This window comes from Eulemur rufifrons, chromosome 15, assembly GCF_041146395.1.
Source record: "Eulemur rufifrons isolate Redbay chromosome 15, OSU_ERuf_1, whole genome shotgun sequence".
Taxonomy (NCBI): Eukaryota; Metazoa; Chordata; class Mammalia; order Primates; family Lemuridae; genus Eulemur; species Eulemur rufifrons.
In genome coordinates, this window is record NC_090997.1 from 94,393,352 (window position 1) to 94,418,999 (window position 25,648).

The following is a 25,648-nucleotide window of genomic DNA, read 5'->3' on the forward strand; positions in this document are numbered from 1 at the left end:
TTGAATATAAATTGTGTGTAAAACACTGTATTAGGCACAGGAAGGGTATACATATGAATAAACCTTGCTTTCAGTGAGCTTGTAGATAAGTGATACAAAAGGAAAGTATAACAGAGATGCACACAACCTACTTGAGAGTACCAGCAAGAATTAGCTTTGTGGAGAATGTAGTATTTCTACTGAGCCTCGAAGAATGATAACATTCTTTAGAGAGAATGGCAAGAGTATTTCTAAGTTATGGAAATGAAAGTATGTAACATGTTCTAGTAATTATGAGCAGTCCAGTGTGTTTAGAGAATAGTGGGGTAGAGAAGGATATGGTGTGAGATGGAGCTATGTCATATGTGTTTTTGAATGTCAAGTGAAGGAGTTTGGATTTAATTTAGTAGGCAGTGGGAATCCATTGAAGATTTCTTAGCACTGGTGCATATAAGTCAGTGAATCTGTTGAACTGACTGCAGTAGAATAAGAATTGACTTAATGAAGTTAGAGATTGGGCAGTAGTAGTACTACTATTTGTTAGGCATTGTGTAAAGAGTTTTACCTGCAGTTTCTCATTTAATCCTCACTAAAGAAATATTGTGAAAAGTAACTGAAATAATGTACGTTAAGCATTTAGCACAGGACCTGGTCCATAGTAAGTACAGAAGCAAAATGATTAATACTATAGGCTCAGGGAAAATAGTGTGATACCTTTGTGTATCATAACTTTCCATAAGGGTGTTGTGTTTATTGGGGGACTCTTAAGCTTAATAATAACAATAAACCTACTTCTTTTTCTACCACCCTTTCTTTGCCTCTTTCTTTTAATCAGTTAAACCGTCTCATTGGTGGATCAGTACTACTTAATGATTTTGAGGGCTTTTTCTGTTTTAACTGTGGGTTTTAAATCAGGAGATTAAGCTTAGAGATGGTTAGTCATAGACCTAACTAAACATATAAATCCATAAGTAACATTTAAATTAAAATGTGACTGTAAATCTCATCTTTCAGACGTCCTGATAATTGATCATTACTGCACCTGTTACCTGTACATCACTAACAGTTTCAGCATAGACACGAAGGCTTTGAGTTATTTGAAAGTACCTGTGTTTGGCTAAGTACAGGTTCTTTCAAATAACTCATTCTGTTTTACTCTTACTCTCCTATCCACGTATCAAAATACAAGTAATGTTAAGGGGAAATACATAGGGAATAATTTTATAGGGAAAATATTCTACTCTATCTATCAGTTATTTATGCTTAATTATGCAAGTAGATGTGAATATACATATAAAAATTTAAATATAACAGAGATGACTAAATATCGTTGGACTACTACCTTCCTTCCATATGTCCCTCTACCCAGCTCCCTCTCCAAAATAATTAGTGTGTATACTTACAGAACTTTTCCTATACATTCATACATTAATAAAAATATCTGTTTAAAGTATATCTTTTTTGTTTGTCTTTTTTTAACACAAAGGGTATCATATTATACACAGATTTTGTATCTTGATTTTTTTTCAATCAATAATTTGTGTAGGTCTTTCCGTATAATTATTTGGATATCTTACTCCCCTAAAAAATAAACAAACAAAAAGCTACATGGTGTTTCTTAGTATGGCTGTGCAATGATATGCTTACTTATTCTTCCTTAATGGACATTGAGGTTGTTTTTAGAAGCACACACTGGGGTGACCATCCTTGTATGTTCCTCTTTAAAAAATGTGTTTTTCTCTAGATTAGATGCTTTAATATATATAGATATAGACAGATGGAGGGAGGGAGGTATGGCTGGATAGATAGAAAGAACACTGGTACTTTATTATAAGTAACAAATATCCATTGACATTTTGTCTAACCCATGAACTTAATTATACTCCCAATGCTGTCCTGTGTCTCTCTCTCTCTCTCTCTCTCTCTCTCTCACACACACACACACACACACACACACACACGCAGCTGGCCGGCCATGACATTAGAAAGTAGAGTTATGTGTGATGAAGAGGAAGAAAGATGAGGCCAAGTAAGGGATTGAAACTGCATGGGAATCAGTTGGTGAAACTTCTTGTAAGTTTCTCGGAATCTTCATATTAAGGTGCCATTTTAAATTAATATTTAACTAAATTATTATCATTTTTTTACATCATTGAGTTAATTGGTTTGTTATAAATGTTTATAGTTGGTATAAGATGAAAACTGATTCTTTCAAGTGCTTTTATTTTCTCCTCTTCCTTTCCCTTTTACACATAAATAGGAACTTATTATCATACTTAGTTCTTGTTTTCTTTTATAGATTATATTTATGCACAGGATTGACCATCCAAAAATTACAGTGAAAAGGGGCACTGAAAGATAACTTTGTTTCCCTCTTAAAACCATAATGTATTGGAAAATAATAATGAGATATGAATTAGAAAATACACACAAAGTAGTCAGTTATATGTTTTGATGAAGTATAACCATTCTTTCTCAGATTTATTGCAGTTTTCTTGATCCTTAGAAAATGGTAGTACCTACCACAAAACCACAACACATAAATTGCCAAGTGTGGCTGACTTGCACATTCCGTTTAGAAGAACTTATAACTGGTAAGCCTTTTAACCATAAGAAATGGTCAGCATTCATGGCCTTGAGGCAATGCATTAAAGGAGAAAATTGGGAGATTTTTCTCTTTAAGAGGAGGTAGTGTGGATTATTATGTTACCTTGGTTGTTAATGTTTATTGTTTTTCTTCCGGAAGAAAATTATTCTAGGCTTATAAAATTGAGAAATCTGAATTTTAGTAACATAATCTTTTGCTCCCTTCAAGCTTTTAAATCACACTACATCTGAACAGTATAGCTAACTTAAAATAAGTGGCTTTTGGATGACTGATTTGTTATGTGATTTTTGCAAATCACTGATTATGTGAAATGATTCAGTATTACCACTGTTTTGTGATAAAAATTTATGCTAAAGATTGACTGTAATAGTCTTATTTTTATCTAAATGGAGATATTATTTGAACTTCAGATTTTTAATTGCATAGCTCTAATTCTTGCATTTTATCTTAGAAAAATAACTTAGTTTGCCAGGTTTTTTTTTTTTAAGTTTTCTTTGCCTTGATAGAATTGTAACATCATGCTCCAAGAAATATAATTCCAATAATTTGCTATACAAATAATATTGAAACATTTTATGTTAAATTAATGATATTTGTAAATTCTTTTAAAGTTAATCAAATGTGAAGTACACCAAATATTACCTAACTGTTGTATGATGTGCTTGCATACTACATCAATAATGTAAAAGTATTTATAATAGTGTATGTACTTAGACAAACAATGTGATTCTTAATTTGATATTTAATTTTGAAATCTTCATTGAGGTCAAAAGATTTCAAAATTTGCTTTAACTTAAACTTTTATTCTTGCTATTCTGACTGAATATCAATGCTTCTTTCTGTGGTGAAAATATTATTTAAGAATACCTCATTGCAGTCTGATAATGTCAGCCAATCCACAGAAGAGACAAAAATTGTAATTAGTATTGGAAACTGTCAACGTCATACTGACAAAAGGTTTAAACATTCCACCTTCCCATTGGCCATCCTGGAGAGGTTAGTGTTAACAGTTGTTGAGGTCAGAGGAGTTTTGACTTATAGTCAGTTATATCAAAATTTGACTATGTGCTCCTAAATATTATTATCACCATGCTATGCAAAATCATGTGCACATACACAAACACTGGGCTTATGGAAAAAATGCAATTGTGAGTACAAAACGCAAAAACTTCATCTGTGAACATTTAAAAAATTAAGATAGGAACCTTTTAAAAAGATAGCGTAGTTTATTCATGTTAAATGGTTAAGAAATATGTAAATACTATAATAAATATTGTACTTTGCCTTGAACAAGACCTGAAGTTTGCTTATGGAAGTGAACATAGGAAGGGTTGCAGCTTATAAGTTATTGCAAAGTAGTTGAAAAAGGGTTTTCTGAAATCAAAAGGAAAATTGTAACATAAAATGTTGCCAGGTGTGATTCGTAACATGCAGATGCATGCGTGGTAAGCGAGGTATGTAGATGTTTGAGGTGTGTGTGTTTACTTTTTGAGTATTCATATGCAGCTTGTTTCAGCTGGGTATGGCTCTCTGTGTTTACCTAGTGGTTCTCCCAAATGAAATTACAGCAGAATTCACTTAACGCTTAAATTGTTCTTTAATATATCAATTGTGTTGGAACAAATTTACATTTTCAAAACAGATATTATAGCAGAATTGACTTACAGCTGAGGTTAAGGGAAACACTTGAGTTTGGGGGGATAGGACCACTTTGTATAGTAATCTTTAAAAACTGGTGGTTATTACAGACTTACTGCAACAAATATTTACTGAGCATTTACTTGACATACACTTTCTAAGTACTCAAGATATAGCAATGAACAAAATTATCTCTCCACTTTGGAATTAACATTACTTAATGTAAAGAGTTTTGTGATCAGAGGTTGGTTTTGATAGGTAAATTGGACTGGTGGGTAGAAGAGGAAGTATGGCAAGGAGTCTACAGGGCAATAAGGCTTGTTTCTAACCTCTTAAATTATATACTTTTAGAAGATAACTTCCTAGGATCCTGTCCAACTCAGGATTTCATGGTTTACAGAAGAAATTATTGTCTCTAGTAGATACTATGAAAGCCAGAATTTGATTTTAGGGTATGTTGAATTGGAAAGATCTTCTTACCTTATCCATAAGCCAAGGAAGAATCCTAATGCAGTTGAGAAGTGAATTTTACGTATTTCTTCCTATTGCTCTTTGATATTCAACTTGAACTATATTTTACTTTATTAACTAATTAAATTTGTTCCAGTAAAATTTACAATCATGTAAGAATGGGGCAAATATAAAATTATGTACATGTAGTTTTACATCATATTAAAACTTTTGTGTTAGTGTATCTCCAGGCCTTCTCTAATAAAGACCACTGTACACTTAAAACCTTCATTGGCCTTTCTCATCTTCTGTAACTACTCCCCACCCTAAACACCTTCTTCATAATCGCCTTCTTTTCTCTGATCTTTCCTTTCTTCTTCCAGCCAGACAGATGACACTATCCCTAGAATCTGCCTATTATTTGGTTGCCTTGCTTCATATTTCAACCTTATTAATTACCTATGCTTCAAGATTCTTCTACTTCCTCCTCAGCCTAGAGAGATCCCTTTGAACATCGATAGCACAATTTATACCACTTATCTACCACTTATGCACAGCCTAGTATTGTTGAGTTTTTTATGAACGTCATCAGAGTTCCTCAGTTACACAAGTTATTTGTCCCATATATAGTGAAAAGGAAGACTTCAAAGGTTGAATCAACTCTTTCCATATTCTGCAGCTAGAGTAACATGCAGCCCTGTTTACTAAGGTTTTGTTCCTTTGTACTTTGTGGAAATTGATGATACTTAGAATAAATAATTATTATTACTACCAGTTTTTATGTTTTGCTATAGGCCAGGCAGGTGTAATATTAATATAGTACGATTATCTTTCACTGTGTTACCACTAATCCTTGAAACTCTTTTTATTCATTTTATAAAGAATAAAATTATAGTATTGCTATTTTATTTACGTGTATACTTACTATGCATTCTTTTTTATTATCTTACATGGATTACTCATTTAATTCTTATAATCTTATGAGGTAGCTACTCTCTTATCACTATGGTTATAGATGGGAAAACTGAGGCACAGAGAACTTAAATGATTGGCCCACGCATATACTACAAGAAAGTGTCATATTAAACTTTATAAATAAATACATGGAATCCTAGAATTTATACTTAACCAGCTTCTACTATATATCACATACTATGTGTTTTATATACATTATCTCATTTAATTGTCTCATCTCATTAGATGAGACAATGTCCACTTACTTGGAATTGATGTTGATATTTAGCTACGGTAGGTTATCTTTGTTTTTAACTATTAATATATTCTTTCACATTGGTAATGCTTGAAGGTGCTGACTCGGGAAGGGGGGGTGGGGAAGGGAGGGATATATACCTACATGATGGGTGCAACGCGCACTACCTGGGGAACAGACACGCCTGGAGCTCTGACTTGAGGGGAAAGGTGGTACATGGGCAACGTATGTAACCTGCAATTCTGTATCCCCCATAACAAGATGAAATAAAAATATATATATATATATATTCTTTCACAAGAAATTTTTAGAACCACAAATGGCCAAAGCATATAGTGGAATACTGTTTCTTTTTGTTTTTTTGAGACAGTCTCGCTCTTTCACCCCAGGTAGAGTGCAGTGGCGTCATCATAGCTCACTGTAACCTCAAACTGCTGGGCTCGAGTGATCCTACTGCCTCAGCCTCCCAAGCAGCTGGGACTACAGGCATGCACCTCTGGCTAATTTTCCTATTTTTTTGTAGAGATGGGGTCTCACCCTTGCTCAAGCGATCCTCCCGCCTCGACCTCCTAGAGTGCTAGGACACAGGCGTGAGCCACTGCACCCAGCCTTGTTTCCTTAAGTTCTACCCTTAGGAAATTCTTCTCTTCAGGAAAGTTTATGCCTGTCTTGGAGTGACATTTTACTTATTAATTGATTCCCTTTTTTTGTTGTTAAGACTTTAATAGTAAAGGTCAATACTTTGTTAGGTTTAAATTATGTAAATCTAAATAGTTTATACAAGTTACATTACTAGTTATTCCTTTTATTTTAAAAGTTGGATCTCTGGGAACTTAGCTTTGCTCCACCATTTACTTTGTATGGTACCTCCTTGATAGTAAACAAAGATTTATCAGAAATTGACCTGGCCAAGAACAGTTTGTATTTTATAGTATATAAGCTTCAGTTTAGGTTGACTTAAGATGATCCACATGTATTGATTGTATAACTGCATTTGGCCTGAGCTGCTAAATATATAGTAGTTGCAGAACCCATTTATGGACACTTAAAAAGGTAATTTTCCCTTCCACCAGTTATTTCTTTCCCATTGCATCAAATTACATAAGAATTCCTAACCATTCTTGTTAGAGGCTCAAATAATCCCTCATTTCATTGCCTTTAACCCAGTTTTTTCTTAACTCACAAAATTCCATACCCCTTCCCATCTCTATTTTCCTTCCTTATATTGATTCTGTACTGTCACCTTTCTTATATATGATCCTGTGACCATAGTAATCATCTTGGGTTTTGATTAGTCCCTTCCCTGCCTTTCATTTACTATATCATCAACTAGAAGTCTTGCAGGAACTGGAGTAGACTTTACTTGAGGAGACATTCAGATGAACACTTGTCATCACAGTGGATTCAGAGAAGAATCAGTGAAAGTACCTGGGCCCTCCCTTCAGGGACTCTGATTCAGTGGATCTAGGATGAAGCTCAGTGATTCTGTTAGAGGTGGTCCACAGACCAAACTGAAAAATGCTGGCCTAGGAAACACCCTTTTCTTGACAAGGAAAGTTGGCCATCTCTGTGCCCTATCTCAAATCTTAAGGAACTTTTAAGGTTTAGCACTTTTTTCCTCTCCTACTTATACACTCAGCTTGTTTGCCCTGAGATTTACCTGTTTAGACATCATTAGCCTTGTCAAATGGAATTAATGGTTTCATAATTCTATGCCTTGACTGCCCTTTAGAGTTACTGGTGAAGTATTTATTTTTGTTTTTTTAGTGACAGAGACGCGCAGGCCCTACATGCAGAAATTCTAATATTCATTAGTAGGGTTGAGTTACCTTCCCAACCTTGGACTGTGGTTTTCAAAGCTCCATAGATGCTGCTGATGGCGGTAGGTTGCCGTTGCTGCTGCTGCTGCTTTCTCCTCCTCACTCTTTCCCTTCTGCCTTCTTTTAATAGGTAACACATGAGTATGATACAGAATTCAACAAGCACAAAAAAGTATATAGTGAAAAAGGAAGTCTGTTAAGTCTCCCTCCCCGCCCCCTATTCTGCCAGATACCCTCTTCTCCTTCATCAGAAATAATCATTGTTACCAGTTTCTTCCACAAGTGATTTTGATGTGCATTCCAGGTTGGAGGACCACTATCTCAGTGCTAGCAAGCAAAATACTGTATAGGCACTAGGAGAAATCACAAGGTGGGGGCGAAGACACTTTTCTTAAATAAAAATGACATCTAAGTGAAATTTTCATATTTTCACCTTGACATTGTAAATATTTAATATTAAGGCCATGTGCTCCTGTGCTGAGAAAATAATTGAAATATGGAAATGTTTCATGTACAAAAAAATTTTATGTAGCCTTCTACAGAAAACGTGTGTGTCTGTTTATATGAATATAAAGAGAGAGAGAGAGAGATGTAAATTTTTTTAATCCAAATGACTCACCACTAAAACTTTGGAGTTCAAATTACATTTATGCATCAAAGTTAAGTCCTGCTTCTATGCTATTTGCTTTCTTCTCAAGGTTAACAAATGTCTAGATAAAATTCAACCTATATTTCTCCACAGTGTTCTTTACTGGATATTTATTTCTTTATAACATTCATTAAAACCTCAATTACATGTTATCTAATTGGTCCCAACTTCTGCTATCCAAAACAAGACCATGCCCTTCAAACACAACACCTGCTTACCTTAATTGGTACATCTTTGTGTTTGCCTTCCTATGTTATCACATCAGTTTGTTTATTTGTTCCTATAATCTTAAAGAAAAGTAGGTAAACAAGCATTCTTTAGAGACTCATTTTGCATTGTGCAAACCTCAAAACTTGTATTGATTAAGTGCTTAATGTTTTAGAAAGCTAGGTCATGTCATAGAATCATATCATAAAAATTGATCTAAGAACTTTGGGTAATCTTGGACTACCTACCACTTTTAAGTACCTTTCTTTCCTCTCCAAGTCTAAATTGTAAAACTGGATATAAAACGTTTTCTCTTTTTATTTAACATATATTTTGAATGTAGACTATAACATTCATTGAATATGATAGGTTGCTTTTTAAAAAATTTAAATTATCTGTGTGTATTTTTTAATAGAACAGTAAAGCATACTGATGAAGAATAAATCTCCCTTAGTTTCCCTGTAGGCAGACAGTGTTACCAGTTCTCGTGTATCCTTCTAGAGATATTCCATGCATGTAAAAGTGTGTGTGTTGTTATATATAAGAGTATACAGAACCCTGTTCTGCACTTGGTAGTGATTGGTTTTTAACTGAATAGTATGTCTTTTTTAACTGAATAGTGTATCTTGAGAATTATTTCATATTAGCACCTAGTCTTTTTAATGGTTGTATAGTACTCCCTTATATGAATGAACATGGTTTATACGTAGTCACCATTAGCAGATATTTAAGCTATTTTTGGTAGTTTGTAATTACAAAAAGTACTATGGTAAATATCTATAATTTTCTGTGTGACTGTATCTGCAAACAGATTCATAAAAGTAGAATTGTGAAGTCAAAAAGTACATAGTTTTAATTTTGATAGATTGACAATTTGGCATCTGTAGAGATTGCACTGTGAGTACATGTAAGTGCTTGTTTCTCTTTGCAATCACCAAATGGTACATTAACAGACATTTTGATGTTAATTAAGGATCATTACTTTTTAATCAGAAGTTCCCATGATCTCTTTACCCTTATACAAATACTATTTTTGTTTTGCCTCCAATTTTAATTTTTCCCCAACAAAAATTATTTACATGATGTTTTTTACTGTTTTTACCAAAAGTTATATGATCATTTCCCTTCATTTTCTGAGGTTTTTATAAGTTTTAATGTCTGCAATAAAGTCAAATATTGATAAATTACAATTTGCAAAGCAGCTCTCCAAAAGTTAGACTTTTTAGTTCCTTCTATATTTTTGCTATTTGAAAACTATTTTAAACTTATGGGGAATTATTTCCTTAGGATAAATTCCTAAGACAGAAAGATAACACTGTCTTTTGATTACCTTTTTATATGACAGTATTTCTTCATGTGTTTCCTACCTCAGGGTGTTTATGGATAAATGGGGTCATGCCCAGTTAAATTTGGGAAATATTTCATCTGCTGCTACTACCCAAGATTCACAGAGCATATTAAAGTCCAGCTACAAAGAAACCTCCTTGACTTTAACAGCATTTTTCAAACATATTGCCACAAAGAACTTGTTTTTTCATGTAACAATAAGAGCCATTGAAATGCACTTTGAGAAATGATAAATGACAAAGTGACTGGTGTGTTAAGTTTTCAAATAGATTTCTTAAAATTGGAATTACTGAATTTATTCTTGTACTTCTTAATTTTTTTTTTCTCTTTTTTTTTTTTTTTTTTTGAGACAGAGTCTCTCTCTGTTGCCCAGGCTAGAGTGAGTGCCGTGGCGTCAGCCTAGCTCACAGCAACCTCAAACTCCTGAGCTCAAGCGATCCTCCTGTCTCAGCCTCCCGAGTAGCTGGGACTACAGGCATGCGCCACTATGCCCGGCTAATTTTTTCTGTATATATTTTTAGCTGTCCATATAATTTCTTTCTATTTTTAGTAGAGATGGGGTCTCGCTTTTGCTCAGGCTGGTCTCGAACTCCTGAGCTCAAACGATCCGCCCACCTCGCCCTCCCTGAGTGCTAGGATTACAGGCGTGAGCCACCGCGCCCGGCCGTACTTCTTAATTTAATCATAGTATTTCCTGATATCCTGGAGAAGTCCAAATGCTTATTTTCTTCTAACTAGAGATAATGATAGTTCCATCTTACCACGTTGAAATGTAGGAGATTGCCATTCAACAGGTATTTATAGAAAACTTAGTATGACTTTATTGAAAGCAGGATATCACGGTGCCACTGTGACTAAAATTGAGGGTTGACTGAAATCAAGATTCAACTTCATTTTATACACATAGGTATGGATTGTGGAAATGAGCAACAGTTAAACAAGACTACAGAAATGAGGTGATGCCTGAGTCCATTTAGGCTGCTGTAATAAAATACTATAAACTGAGTAGCTTGTAAACAACAGAAATTTATTTTTCTCAGGTCTAGGGGCTGGGAAGTCCAAGATCAAGTCCAAGTCCAAGATCAGCAGATTTGATGTCTGCTGAGGGCCTCCTTCCTGGTTTGTAGATGGCATATTTTAGTTAAGCCCTCACATGTCGGCCACGGCAAGTAGGCTCCCTCCGGCCTCTTTTATAAGGGCACTGATCCTATTCATGAGGGTTCCACTCTCATACCTGTTCACCTCCCAAAGGCCCCACTTCCTAATACCATCACTTGGGGGGGTAGGAGTTAGACACAAGAATTTGGAGAGGACAGACATTTAGATTATAGCAGGTGAGGATGGATCTAAAACAAAAAATCTTTCCAAACTTCTTGTGTAGATCATGAATAACCTCAATAAAAAAATCTTTTTTTTTTTTTTTTTGAGACAGAGTGTTGCTTTGTTGCCCTGGCTAGAGTGAGTGCCATGGCGTCAGCCTAGCTCACAGCAACCTCAAACTCCTGGGCTTAAGCAATCCTTCTGCCTCAGCATCCCAAGTAGCTAGGACTACAGGCATGCACCACCATGCCTGGCTAATTTTTTCTATATATATTTTAGTTGGCTAGATAATTTCTTTCTATTTTTAGTAGAGACGGGGTCTCGCTCTTGCTCAGACTGGTCTCGAACTCCTGACCTCGAGTGATCCACCCGCCTCGGCCTCCCAGAGTGCTAGGATTACAGGTGTGAGCCACCGCGCCCGGCCAATAAGAAAATCTTGACATCAGACATTAAGTAGAATATTCACTATTTTAGTGTGAGGTTTAGGAGTTTGTTTTTATTTCGTTTTGGTCTAAAATGAATTCAGTATTAAAATATATAGTTGGTTTGTTACAAACAGACTTTTGTTTTTCCATAGGATTTTTTATAGCAATTTGTCGAAATACACTTGCCATTTCAAAAAACCATATAGTATGTTTTTAGTGTTACAGATACCTTAACTATTCAGATTATTTCATTTATCAGTATTTATGACATTATGTAGCAGTCTAGTAGCCGAAAACTAAAATAACAATGTCTTTATTTATTTTTTAAAGTAGTACCTTTTCAACATAAATGTCAGACAGTCCTGATATATATAACATAAAAGTAAAGACTCTCTATCAATATATAATTGGGATTACATTATACAGTGTTTGGTAATAAGCTTCCCCACACACACATTGAATGATATTAATGAATATCTGGACATGTCAGTACATATAGAGAAATCTCATACTTTACAAAATTTTTACTTAATCCATGTGTGGACATGCCATAAGTTTTTAAAAAATCTGTCTTCTATTTAAGTTGTTTCTAAATTTTTTGTATTATAAATGATGCTGTGATAAATATCTTTTCATGTATGTCTTTGTGTGATTGTCTATTTCCTCAAGTAAATTCCCAGAAGTGGAATTGCTGAGTTGGAATCAGATTTTGGAATATTTGCATATATATATAATATCTTGGGGGTGGGACCCAAGTCTGAACACAGAATTCATTTATATTTCACATGTATCATATATACATAGCCTGAAGGGAATTTTATATAATATTTTTAATTTGTGCATGAAACAAAGTTTTTGTCAAATAACTTCTGTGGAATTTTCCACTTGTAGCATCATGTCAGCACTCAAAAAGTTTCCAATTTGGGGACATTTTTGGATTTTGGATTAGGGATGCTCAACCTGTATTCTATTGTCTTCTGGCATCTAGTGTGACTACTTAGAAGTTTATTAGTCTAATTGTATTCCCTTCTAAGTTATAGCTCTTCTTCTGTCTTGTTTTAAGGATAGAATCTTTGTCTTGGGTTTTCTGCAGTTTCACTACAATGTATCTAGGTATAGATTTGTTTTTATTTTTCCCCTTTAAAACTGGGGAGGTGGGTGGGTGGTATTAAATAGGTGAAGATAGTCCTAATCTTAAATATTCTTATCTGGTTATCTCATAAATGCCCAAATTTTCATCAATCCTATAAATCCAGTTGCTTTCTTTGTTTTTTTATAAACCTTTCCAATATTTTTACTGTTCTGTGCTATATAAACTCTACTACAATTTAGAATCCTTAAGGAATTAGTCCTCTTAGATCATTTTAGCTGGCAGAAGTTTAGATCCCAAAACTATGCACCTTTATGCTGAAAACATTTTATAAACAATGATTTCTTTATTCTCTTTCTCAGGAGAGTGGTTATTTTGCACCTAACCATAGAAAAATATGTCTGTATTTGTTATGAGAAATAATTTTCCGGAATAAATTTATATGGCATTTATTGGTTTTCATTTTCAAATTAAGTAAATACCAGTTTGTTTCCGTAATATATTTGGGTTGTATTTACAAATTATTTACTGCTCCACAAAGGCTACGTGTTAAAATATTAATAGTTATTTTGCCTTCATTCTTAAAGGTTCCTTTTTTTATTTATAGAATGTGGGTGGACAGTTTGAGTTTTTTCTCTTTCAGCATTTAAATTATGTCCTTTCACTATCTTCTGGCTTCCATTGTTTCTGATAAGTCAGTGTTCATTCGAATTATTGTCATAGTTGATACATAACTTGCCATTTCTTTGGCTGTTTTCAAGATTTTCTTTTTCTTTAGTTTCTACCAGTTTGACTATATTGAGCCTATGTGTGGTTGTCTTTTGTTTTCCTATTTGGGGTTTGCTCATCTTCTTAAGTCTATAAATTTCTATCTTTTAGTAACTTGGTAAAATTTTTAGCCACTATTTCTTCAAATACTTTTTTCTACCTCATTTTTCTCTCTTTCCTTCTGGGTCTCCAGTTACAGGTATGTTACCACTCTTGTTACTTTGCCACAGGTCCCTGAGGTTCTGTTCTTTTTTTTCCCCCAGTCATTTTTCTCTTCATCCTTCAGACTGGATAATTTCTATTGCTTTATCGCAAGTTCACTGACTCCTCTGTCACTTCCACTCTGTGGTTAAGTCCATCCAGTGCATTTTTTTTATTTCAGATATTTATTTTTCAGTTCTTAAATTTCCTTTTGGTTCTCTTTTTATAGTTTCTATTTCTTTGCTGAGAGGTCCAAGTATATTTGCTCTGAAATCCTTGAGCATAGTTAAAATAGCTGCTTTAAAATATTTATGTGCCCGTTCTAGCAGCTAGGTCATTTTGGGCTTAGTTTCCATTGGTTGCCTTTTCTCTTGGCTATGGGTCAGTTTTTCCTGTTTCTTTTGTGTAATAATTTTGGATTGTATTCAGGATGTTATGAATGATAAAGTAGATACTTTGGATTCTATTATGTTCCTCCAGTGAATATTGATGTTTGGTTTGTTTGTTTCAGTGGGCAGATAACTAAACTAAAAGTACAAACTGAATTCTTAGTTCAGTTATTTTAACATTAGCCTGGCTGCTTGGAATCTGTCTCACATGTATAGTTTGGAGATCAGAGATACATACAGAGTTTATACACAGAATTCTGGACTTCCTCTTTGTGGTTCTCTCCTTCCCGTGATTTACTCAGTAAGTTTTTAACTATAGTGGTCATGCAAAAGTTTGTCCTTTGGCTCATCAGTCAAGTAAGACTGCAGGTTTTCTGTCTGGGTTTTAGCTACCTAAACAAAGTGGGGCCTGCTGTCTGGGTGAAAGCCATTTGTTTCTGCCTTCAAGTAGTTTTTTGTGCTTTTCTAGTGTTTATAGTTGTTATTTGTGAAAGAGTTGATCGAGTAGGAGGTACTCAGCCATTACAGGAAGTAGAAGCCATAAAATAAAATTGTACATTTGAAGAGTGTCTCATTTATGTACTTGGTAGTCTTTATTATTAATAGAAAACCGAGCAAGTGTGGTAAGATTATATATTTTAATAATGGATTATGTTGAAATTTATTTTCATGATTCATTCTCTTTTAAATAATAAAGTTGTCACTCAGACTGAGTATTTATTTGCCTGTCCCTCAAGTTTTGTATAAATTATTTTTTCCCAAGTAGATTTGAAATATGTTTTGGAAACAAAGTAATATGAGGAAACTTTATAGTAAAACTTTCATTTTATCCAACAAATGTCACATCCTCTATGAGTCATGAATGATCTTGATCCTGGGGATAGAGCCATGAACTTCAAAGACCTTGATCCTGTGGAGCTAATGTTTTTGGGATAGATAGATAATGAATAAATATATCTCAGGTATTGATAAATGCTATGAAGGAAAAGCAGTATGAGGATATGGGGGTGTGGTAGGGGAGCAGCAGAAGTGTGACATTATTTTAGATAGAGAGATTGTGGTCAGGGAAACTGTCTCCGAAGAAGTGACATTTGATGAAAGATCTTAATGAAGAGAGGGAGCCAGGCAAGTAAGTATCTGAGGGAAAACTGTTCCAAGCAAAAGGAGCAATAAGTCCAAAAGCCTTAAGGGAAGAACAAGATTGGCTTCTTTGAGAGATCACCAGAAGGCCAGTTGGAATTGAGGGAATAAGGAGAGTGATAGGAGATGGAGTTAGAGGGGTGGTAGATAGCCAGCAGCCTTGCTATGTTGGATTTTGAGCAGAGAGAATGAGGACTGATCTTTCCATAATGATCACTCTGCTCAAAAGACTGGAGGTGTGTGTGTGCTGCGGTGGGTTGAGGGAGCGGGTGCTGGAGCAAAGAATGAAGGCAAGAGGAGACCAGTTAGGAGACCTTTGCAGTTGCAGTCTAGGTGAATTAGATGGTGGCTTAGACAAGAGCCGTAACAGGTGCAGAGGAGTGGTCAGAATCAGAATACTTTTTGTACATAAGCCAAAAAATAAGGCTTGATGGTAGATTAAATATAAGATGAGAGAAAGACCACCTGGATGAATGATGGTACTGAAATGGAAAAGATTAGAAAAATGTTGGTTTGGGGGGGGGAATTAAGAATTTGATTGTGTACATATTAAGTTTGAAGTAAGTTGATATCCAAAAGGAGATGTCAGGCAGGCAGTTGGATATATTAGTCTGGAACTCAAGGAAGAGATGATAATTTGCCAAGCCTCAGTATACAGATGCTTATTATGAGTTGATATAGATGCTATTTAAAGCAGTATATTTGAATGAAATTACCCTGAAGAGGAATGTAGGTATAGTTGGAAAGAAATCCTAGCACCACTAGTCACCAACATTTAGATGTCCAGAAAAGGAAAAGGATCCAGCAAAGAAAACTCAAAAGAAGCTGCCAGTAGGTAGAAGGAAAACCAGAAGGATAGAAATCTCAGAAGCCAAGGGAAGTGATTGTTTAAAGAATGAAGGAGTGGTTGACTGGGTCATAAGCTGCAGAGAGAGAGGTCTAGTAAGATGAGGACTTAGAACTCACCACTGGGTTTCATGAGCTGAAGGTATATGCTGCTCAGATAAGTGTGGTTTCAGTGGAGAAAAACTATAAAAGCTCCATTGGGGTGGTTTTAAAAGAAATTAGGAGGGAGGAAATGAAGACACTTAAGCATAAACAACCCTCTCCAAGAGTTTAAGCCGTATATTGGGGAGGAGCAGAGAAATGGGCTGATAATTCGAGAGCAATCAAGAAAGGTTTTCTTAAGATGAACAGTTCTGTGACATGTTCGTGATCCCTTAAATTATTTTTAAATATCATTTACTAATTTTCAGTACTTCTCTTTTCGCCTGCAACCCATTTATGGAAACACTACTTTGAGTCTAAAATGTATGTATGTTTTACATATACTTTTGGGAAGTCCATAATGCAAGTAACTTAGTTTGGCAGTGATTTTATCTGTGAGATGTAACTAAGCTAAAGTCACCAAAAAAAATTAAGTAAAATTTAATCAAGTAATGATAAAAAGCTAAAAGACTTACTATGCATGATATCTAAGTGAGCATTTATTCTATTGAGGACTCAGGAGTTCTATCATAGCTAAATCTATTCAAAACTATTTCAGCATCTACTGTTATGTTGAGGACTTTATAAAAGTACTAGATACACAATAATAAACAAAAGGTACCTAATTTCTACATTCATGAAGTTTTCAGACTTGTATTGTTTTAAGCTTATGTTAATGAGGTTAAAAGAAAAATACTACAAATAAGAAATTAGTTTTAAAGATACTATCTTCTTGTTAAATTTGTCCTAAAATGAAATGTATTTTAATTATTAATCAAATAGCATGATTTTAAATATTTTAATATTTTATTTAGGTTTAACGTACTTATATCCTATTTATATCCCAAAGAGGTTTTCAAGATTAAACATGGTTTACATTAGGAACATTAGGAATAAAAAATAAAGTAAGTAGTGTTCAACTTTGGCCACGCATTGTAATCACCCGGGGAATTTATAGAACTCCCCATGCCCAGGCCACTTGCTCCCCAACCAATTAAATCAGAACCTCTAGTACTGGGGCCCAAATATTAGTATTTGTTAAATACTGATTTAATAGAAGCAGGGGGAATAAAATGCTACTAAGCTCCTGAGAATGAATTGATTGTACATTTAAGGATTATGTCTAAAAGATAAAGCAAGATATCAAATGAATTGAGTTTTAGATCATTAAGTTTTAGACAAAGCATGCAAACTCATTTGTAGAACCAAATTTTTTCCGTATCCAAACTTTAAAATTTTTAAGTAAGCAAATACAAGTACTCACTTTAAGCTGTCCTCTAATCACTAAGAAAAAAAAATTAGTAAAGTTATTCATTTTCCCTTTTTAAAAGAATGAGAGAAGACAACCTTGACAGTAATTTCTTATTTGAATGCCTTTTGGCTCAGCTGTTACAGAGCACACAAATACATATGAATTAGACAATATAAGTTTACCAGAAGAAGTTATACTGAAAAGACAGTATAACTATATGAAAAGCATTTTAGGTCTAAATAATATTTATTTTTATAGCTTATATTAAATGTTAAGTGCTAAAGCACATACCCTTCTGTACTGACATTTTAAACCCACAATATTCATTCTGTAATCAGTTCTCATTAAAATTTTTTTTCTTTCTTTCACAGAAAATGCTTGGACAGAAGAGATGAGTACTATTTCCACTAAGGCCTAGAATTGCCTATTGTACAAATAGTCCTGATCAGGCAATATACGAATGGCCCAAGGAAGCCACCAAATTGATTTTCAGGTTTTACATGACCTGCGACAAAAATTCCCTGAAGTACCTGAAGTTGTTGTATCCAGGTGCATGTTACAGGTCAGTGTTCAATGATTTCTGAATTTATGAATACAAACCTGGTTATTTTTTTAAACATTGGAAGAAAACTCTTTTAAGTTATCTTCTTGTTGGCATTATTTTGCTGTGATGAAAAGAGATGAGCTTTGGTGTCTGATAGTCATGTGGCGTTTGGCAACATAGAGTACTCTGTATCCCATCTGTAATATGAATAATAACTACTACCTTATAGAGTAGATGTGAGGGTTAAATGGATCTGAATGTAAAGCACTGATATATGGTCCATACACTTACTAGATATGAGCTTTCTTCACTTTCCCCCCTCCTATTTTGCTAGGAGAACTAATTTCAGATCTTCATATGAAAGCGAGAAAAATCATTAAATTAAGGAGTCAGGAAACTTGGGCTCTAATCCTAAATGGAAACCCCAAGCATATTTGGCAAGTAATATGCCCTCTTTATACTTTGGTTTTCTTATCTGTATAATGAAGGATTTTGACTAGAGTACCAATTCTAAAGAGAAAAGTCTGTTTTTATATTGTATATTTTTAATTTGTAAGTTTCCCAGTTAATATCACTAACCCCCTAATTTTTACATTGTTGTTAGGTTGTTAGTATACACAATTTTAGAAATCCATTCTGAAGAGTGATAGTTGTGCCTTCACATTTTATTAAACTGGAAATCTTTCTATCAAAAACTATTTGGGACTCAGTCAAACAGATTTACTCTTGACAAATGATTTTTAAAGTTTGCAATTGTGTGAAAGTATTATCAAATCTATACTTGGTATCAAGTGACTACATGTTGTTCACAACCCGTATCACCTTTTATCTAACCTTTTAATTGGTCTACCTGCCTTTAGCCTAACCCAGTTTTGATCTCTCCAGTCTATCCTCTTAGTTCTACCAAAGTGCAGAGTTATATATGTAAATAACATACATAAAACTTCTTTTTTTAATGTATTTTTTTTTTATTTTTTTAAGACAGGGTCTCTTTTGTACCAGCTAGAGTACAGTGGCATCATGATAGCTCACTGCAACCTCAAACTCCTGGGTTCAAGCAGTCCTCCTGCCTCAGCCTCCCAAGTACCTGGGTAGCTGGGACTACAGGCGCACACCACCATGCCCAGCTAATTTTTCTATTTTTTGTAGAGATGGTGTCTCGTGCTTGCTCAGGCTGGTTTCTAACTCCTGGCCTCAAGCAATCCTCTCACCTCAATCTCCCAAAGTGCTGAGATTACAGGCTTGAGCCACCACACCTGGCCAAAACCTTTTGGGTTTCCCATACCCTCCAGAATGAGGCTCATATATCTCACCTAATGTGTAGAAGATCTGTGATCTGGGATCCTGGCTTCTTCTACAGCCTAATCTCTTATCCGGTCCTGTCTCCTCACATTCTCTGCTGTAGCCATCCTGAGCTGCATGGAATTCTCCAAACTAGCCTGACTCTTTCCATAGTATAATGGTTAAGAGCATGTGTTTTGGTGATAAACTGACTTGGCAGTTAGTGGCAGTAATTTAATTAACCTCTCTGGTCCTCATTTTCTGACTTTCATTTACTCAGTTGTACAATGAGAATTTTAAAAATTCACAGAATGCAGGTAAAGCAACTAGTAGGATACCTGATTCATAATGAGTATTCAGTAGATGTTAGTAGCTGATACTAATAGGAGCAATAATAGAAGGCCCATAATAAATATTTGGTAATTTACATTTGTCTATATAGAATGAGAAAGGGGAAAAAATGTAATAAGGATATAGTCAGAAGTTAAAGTCTGGGGAAGGAGCAGAGATAGGTAAGAAAAAGTTAGTCTTCCCCCTAGAACACAAGTACCTTTTCCTGACTTTTCAAATAAAATAGAATTTTGTGGTAAAACAAAGCTGTGCTGAGAATGTTTGGTAAGTTACTGAAAAACTAATAGGAAAATACTTTAGATTCCTTGAAAAAATTCTGTAGACTTCATATTGGAAAGAATTGTCCAGAACACTTCCCTGTTGCACAGCTATAGAGATTTTTTTTCTATTTTTTCCTTTTTTTTTTTTTATTTCAGCATATTCAGGGGTATAAATCTTTAGGTTACATATATTGTTTTTGCCCCACCCAAGTCAGAGCTTCAAGCTTGTCCATCCCCCAGACGGTGCATACCGCACCCATTAGGTGTGTATATACCCATCCCCTTCCTCCCCCGTCCCATATAGAGCTTTTGAAATACCCCAACTGGGAGTAAAAATAAAGTCTTTTGTAGAATTACTTAAAATATTTTCAAAAGAATAAATAGCTCTAGTATACTCTTACAGTATGATCTTCAGGATGTGTTAAGAAAACAAGATGCAAAGTGGGGTATGTAGATGGAGCAGGGCAAATAAATATATACACATATGTGTGTTTGCCCCTGTTTGCATAAAGAAATACTGGAAGAGTGAAAAACAAAATTAATAAAAGATGGTTACTAAGTAGGCAAGAGGGAATAGCCAGATGGGGACAGAGTTAGGATTGAGACTTCTCAATATGTATCTTTTTTATTGTTTTGATCTATGTAAATGAATTACTTATATAAAAATAAAATAAGCATGTTTTCAACTTTACCCAAAAATAGAAAATAGGTAATTTTGAATTTCTTTTGCATATCCAATACCACCTTCATTATGTTAATCTGATTTTTCAAAAAAAAACTCCCCAAACTCAACATGCTTCCCAGCACCTAGTGATGACTCATATGAAATCTGTTTTGCTAGCAAATTACCCATGAAACAGACCACACTTTTAAAAAGTGAATTGATAATCATTCTGGGCATCCAGATAATATACTTTTTAGCTGCTGAGAAATGTGACAAGAAAGGAATAGGGAGGGCTCTTTGGGGATACAATTAGGATGCAAGTTTTCCCAAATTTAGAGAGAGATTTTTAAACTAGAAAGGCAAATTAAGCTACTTCTAAATGACAGCCTCTCTTTTGGGAGCTGTTCCCCTTTTCTCAACTGAGTGGGCTTCTGTTCTTTCACTTGGGAGATCCTCACTATAGTATATTGGTTCAGAACTTTTTAAGAAATCGGTAAAGGATCATGCCATGCTGCCACTCTGTACATGTTCTTCTTAAACATCTTGCTTCTTAGGAGGAGAACATAAGTGTCTATCCTCTGTTCTCTTCTTGACTTTATTTGCACAGATCCTTCTTTTTGCAATTACATGGTTTCCTTGTGGTATGGATTCTCTAAGACAGCTATATTGCCAGCAGCTGTAATTGTATCTTTAAAATTTGTTTTTATATTTGGTAATTAAAACTTATAATATTGCATAGTTGGCACTTTGATTTTTTCTTTTTTAACTGAATTTTTCACTTTTTTTTAAGTTTTCATGTGATGATTGAATCAATCTGTAGATTTAAAATTGCTATTTCTTTTCTAAGTAATGCATTAAGTATTATTCTTTCACTATATGTAAGACTTGGTATTTAAGTGCCCTCTTCTTGGTTGAAGTCTTTCAGATGACCTTCACCTGTAGTTCTTATCCTACCATCATGCATTATATTTGTGTTCACATTAATCTTCTCTTCTGGACTTTGAGATTCTTGAGATGAGCAGTCGTTTTCCTTCACACTTGCCTAATGGATGCTCAGTAAATGTTGGTTGAAGGAGTAAATGAATCAGAGTTTGAGAAGGGTCGTTACAGGGTATACTTTGACACTATCTAATTTCTCTGTCTTTGCAGGAGTTTGAGGGAAAAGTGAAAAGAGGAACTGGAAATAAAGATTCAGACTTTTTTGTAGCTTTGAAGAGAATGCATATTTGTGACTATATATAAAACAATGATTGTTAGCCTTTTAAAAACTCATATCCCATCCCTTTTGATACATTTAAAGGGAATCATCTACAGTTTCCAACTAAAAGTAACCGTGGCTTCTTGAGAAATGGCTGATTCCAGGTCTGGAGTAGGAAATGTACAAGATGAGCTTGGACATCTTGCCATATCAGAAAGCAAAGAAGCTATGAAAAACTACTGGATTCATTTTATATGTACCCAGGAGCCAACTTGAAGCTGTTCTCTCTAGCCTAAAGATAGGCTATAGTGACCACAATTGATTGAAGCACATCAAAATATTAAAGATACAGAAGTTTATAATGATACTAAAAATAAATCATAATCACCTTTGGAGATTGTTAGGGCATCGACTTATTCTAAAAACTCATAAAGAGAAAGAATTTCTTTATCCTGCCTCTTTTGTGCAAAAAGTAACCAAATAGTTGAAGAGAGTAGGTCTTCAAGGAAAAATTGTTGCTAAGAAATGAAGATGAAATCTTATAATTTTTGTATTTGAAATCTTAAAATTTTGGAATAATTGGGATAGCTCCAATATTACTGTTTTGCCACCCCTAGTGAAATAATGTTTCTAAACAGTGACCATAATAGCTGCTAAAACTCATTATTTGGATCAAGCTGACAGCATCTGACTCCACCAGTCAGCTTTAAAAATCACAAAAAGGCAGGTGTACATTACTATGTCTCCTTGTGTGATGTGACAATAGACTCTATGAAGTGTCTTACCAAAAATTATACATGCATTTGATCAGACCCTTAAATATAACTGCTAGCTTACAGTGAAATACAGGGGATATTGACACGACAGGGTACAATCCCACTGAGAAATTGTACTGGACAAATATTAAGTTTTCTCCACAAAAACATGGAGGGAAGAGTTAATGAAGAGAAGAGACCTAAGAGGCATATCAACCAAATGAAATGTGTAGACCTTATTTATATCCTGATTTAAACTAACTGTAAAAAGACATTTATGATACAGGGAAATTAAGCACTATTTGAATATTAGATGATATTAAGTCCCTGTTTTTTAGAGATATATATTGAAATATTTACAGCTGAAAACAAGATGATGTCTTAGACTTTATCTAATTTGGTGGGGGGACTAGCTCAGGCATACACATTGTATGAAAAAAGATTTGTCATGTTGTTAAAGATAGATTATGAGGATGTGGGAGTTTATCATATTTCCTCTCTACTTTTGTATCTGTTTAAAATTTTCTAAAATAAAAAGTCTAATGTACATTTCATTTTGTCCTGTTGTAACCTTACAAAACCCCTGTAAATTCTTTCATGTTTTGCTGATAAGAAAGTGATGTCTGTAGTCCCAGCTATCAGGGAAGCTGAGGCAAGAGGATTACTTGAGGCCAGAAGTTCAAGGCTGCAGCGAGCTATGATTGTGCCACTGTACTTAAGCCTGGGTGTTAGAAAGGGCACGTAAATTATGGCATAGCTGGGGCTAGAATATTGCTCTTTAATATGAACACATTAAATAATCAGATTACAAAGGATTAAAGCAATTTTTGAGAGCTAAACAGGAAGACTTTTTAAATATGAGTATCAAGTTTTTACAAAGGAATTGTGGAGTTGGATTTGGTAGGAGATACATAATTTAAGAATGATAGAAGGGAGAAGGTGAGAGGAGGATGTGATCTCTGAACTTTAGCTTAGGGAAAAGAATTCATTTGGAATGTCAATAAAAGTAGCTGGCCGGGCACAGTGGCTCACGCCTGTAATCCTAGCACTCTGGGAGGCCGAGGTGGGTGGATCATTTGAGCTTAGGAGTTCAAGACCAGCCTGAGCCTGAGCTCAGGAGTTCAAGACCAGCAAGAGCGAGACCCTGTCTCTACTAAAAAAATACAAAGAAATTAGCTGAACAACTAAAAATACATAGAAAAAAATTAGCCAGGCATGGTGGCGTGTGCCTGTAGTCCTAGCCACTAGGGAGGCTGAGGCAGAAGGATTGCTTGAGCCCAGGAGTTTGAGGTTGCTGTGAGCTAGGCTGACCCCATGGCACTCTAGCCCCGGCAACAGAATGAGACTCTGTCTCAAAAAAATAAATAAAAATAAAAAAAATAAAAGTAGCTTACAGCAGAAAGCACCTATTAGGCTTGGCAAAAGATAAGGTCTAACTATAATATGGAGTAATCAATAAAGATTGTGACCAGTTTTTCAATTTTATTTGTAAAACCAGTATATATCAATTCAGAGTAGCAAGTAGGATAAAAGACCAGCCTGGGCAACATAGCAGCAAGACTCCATCTCTAAAAAAAATGTTTAAAAGGTATGAGCCTCTCTTCCGGTCTCGTCCCTCTTCCTTGTCCGTCTTATCTCCCGGTCTCCTCGTCTCTTCCGGTCTGGTCTCCTCGTCTCTTCCGATCTGCTCTCCTCTTCCCGTGTGGTCTCTTTCTCATCCGTCTGGTCTCTTTTTTTGGTCTGGTCTCCTCTTCCTCATCTGGTCTTGTCTCCCTGTCTCGTCTTCTCTTCCGGGCTAGTCTCCTCTTTCTCAAACGGTCTCGTCTCCCGATCTCGTCTCCTCTTCAGGTCTGGTGACCTCTTCGGGTCTGATCTCCTCTTTCTCATTCAGTCTCGTCTCCCAGTCTCATCTCGTCTCCTGGTCTGGAGTCCTCTTCCTCATCTGGTCTCCTCTTCCAGTCTGGTCTCCTCTTCCTCTTCCGGTTGGGTCATCTCCTCATCCGGTCTGCTCTCCTCTTCATCGTCTGGTCTGGTCTCCCCTTTCTCATCTGGTCTCATCTCCCAGTCTTCTCTCCTCTTCCGGTCTGGTCTCCTCATCCAATCTCATCGCCCCGTCTTGTCTCCTGTGCCGGTCTGGTCTCCTCTTCCCGTGTGGTCTCTTCCTCATCCGGTGTGGTCTCCTCTTCCTCTTACTAAAAAAAAGTATGAGCCAGGCATGGTAGCATGCCTGTAGTCCCAGCTACAGGCTGGAAGGATTGCTTCAGTCCAGGAGTTTGAGGCTGCAGTAAAGCTGTGATCATACCACTGCACTCCAACCTGGGAGACAGAGCAAGACCTTATCTCTTAAAAAATAAAATAAAATAAAATAAATTATGGTTTGTCTCTCTGATTGAGCTGCAAGCTCTTTTAGGGTTTTATGCCATTGAGTCTTCCACAAGCTCAAACAGTGCTGTGCTTATGGTAGGTGTTCAGTAAATGTTTTTATAGATGATTTATGAACAGTGGTTAGTTTCTTTTGATAATTCTTTAAAAACAACAGGATTTTTTTTTAACTTCTCTGGAGTAGATTTTTATGGTGCTATCTAAAGGCAGAGATATATATCAGCTAAGTTTATGTAATAAAGGCAGAAATATGAACTCAGTTCCTCTGGAGGCTACCTTGAGTTTATATTTCATATGCAGATAATATATTTTACACAAATTAAGAGAAAGCATGTGAAGAATTGAGATGACTATGGTAAGAATTTTAGAACTTTTTTAATTTAAATACTACAAATGTAACCTCTTAAATGCTTATTTATTAGTTCAAAAGAATTTGCTTAGTACTTGAATGTGCAAGCATTGATAGAATATTTTTTCACTTAACTATTTAAAAATGTTTATATGGTATATACTTAAACTGAATGATTATATTTTGTTCAACATTAAAATTGCATTTTGAATTATGTTATAATTGTACTTTATTTACTTGAATCCATTTTGCTCCTTTTATCCATTTTCACTGCTAAAACAGAACAGTGATTTGATTCAATTTTAGCAATTGCTAGTCAGAGAGCTTTCCATTATACTAGTAATGAGGATTTTTAATTCAACCATTTGCATAAAAATATTTCTC

General features: G+C 35.1%; 1 protein-coding gene across 2 annotated transcripts in view; it reads left to right on the forward strand.

Moving 5' to 3' along the window:
• The window catches only part of TAB2 (TGF-beta activated kinase 1 (MAP3K7) binding protein 2), an 84,976-nt gene that overhangs the window by 26,106 nt on the left and 33,222 nt on the right, over positions 1-25,648 (forward strand). For both annotated transcript variants that reach the window (XM_069489231.1, XM_069489230.1), the window contains one exon: positions 17,852-18,042. In XM_069489231.1, the coding sequence (XP_069345332.1) occupies positions 17,941-18,042 (102 nt within the window). In that variant the 5' untranslated portion in view covers positions 17,852-17,940. The remainder of the gene's footprint in view (positions 1-17,851; positions 18,043-25,648) is intronic.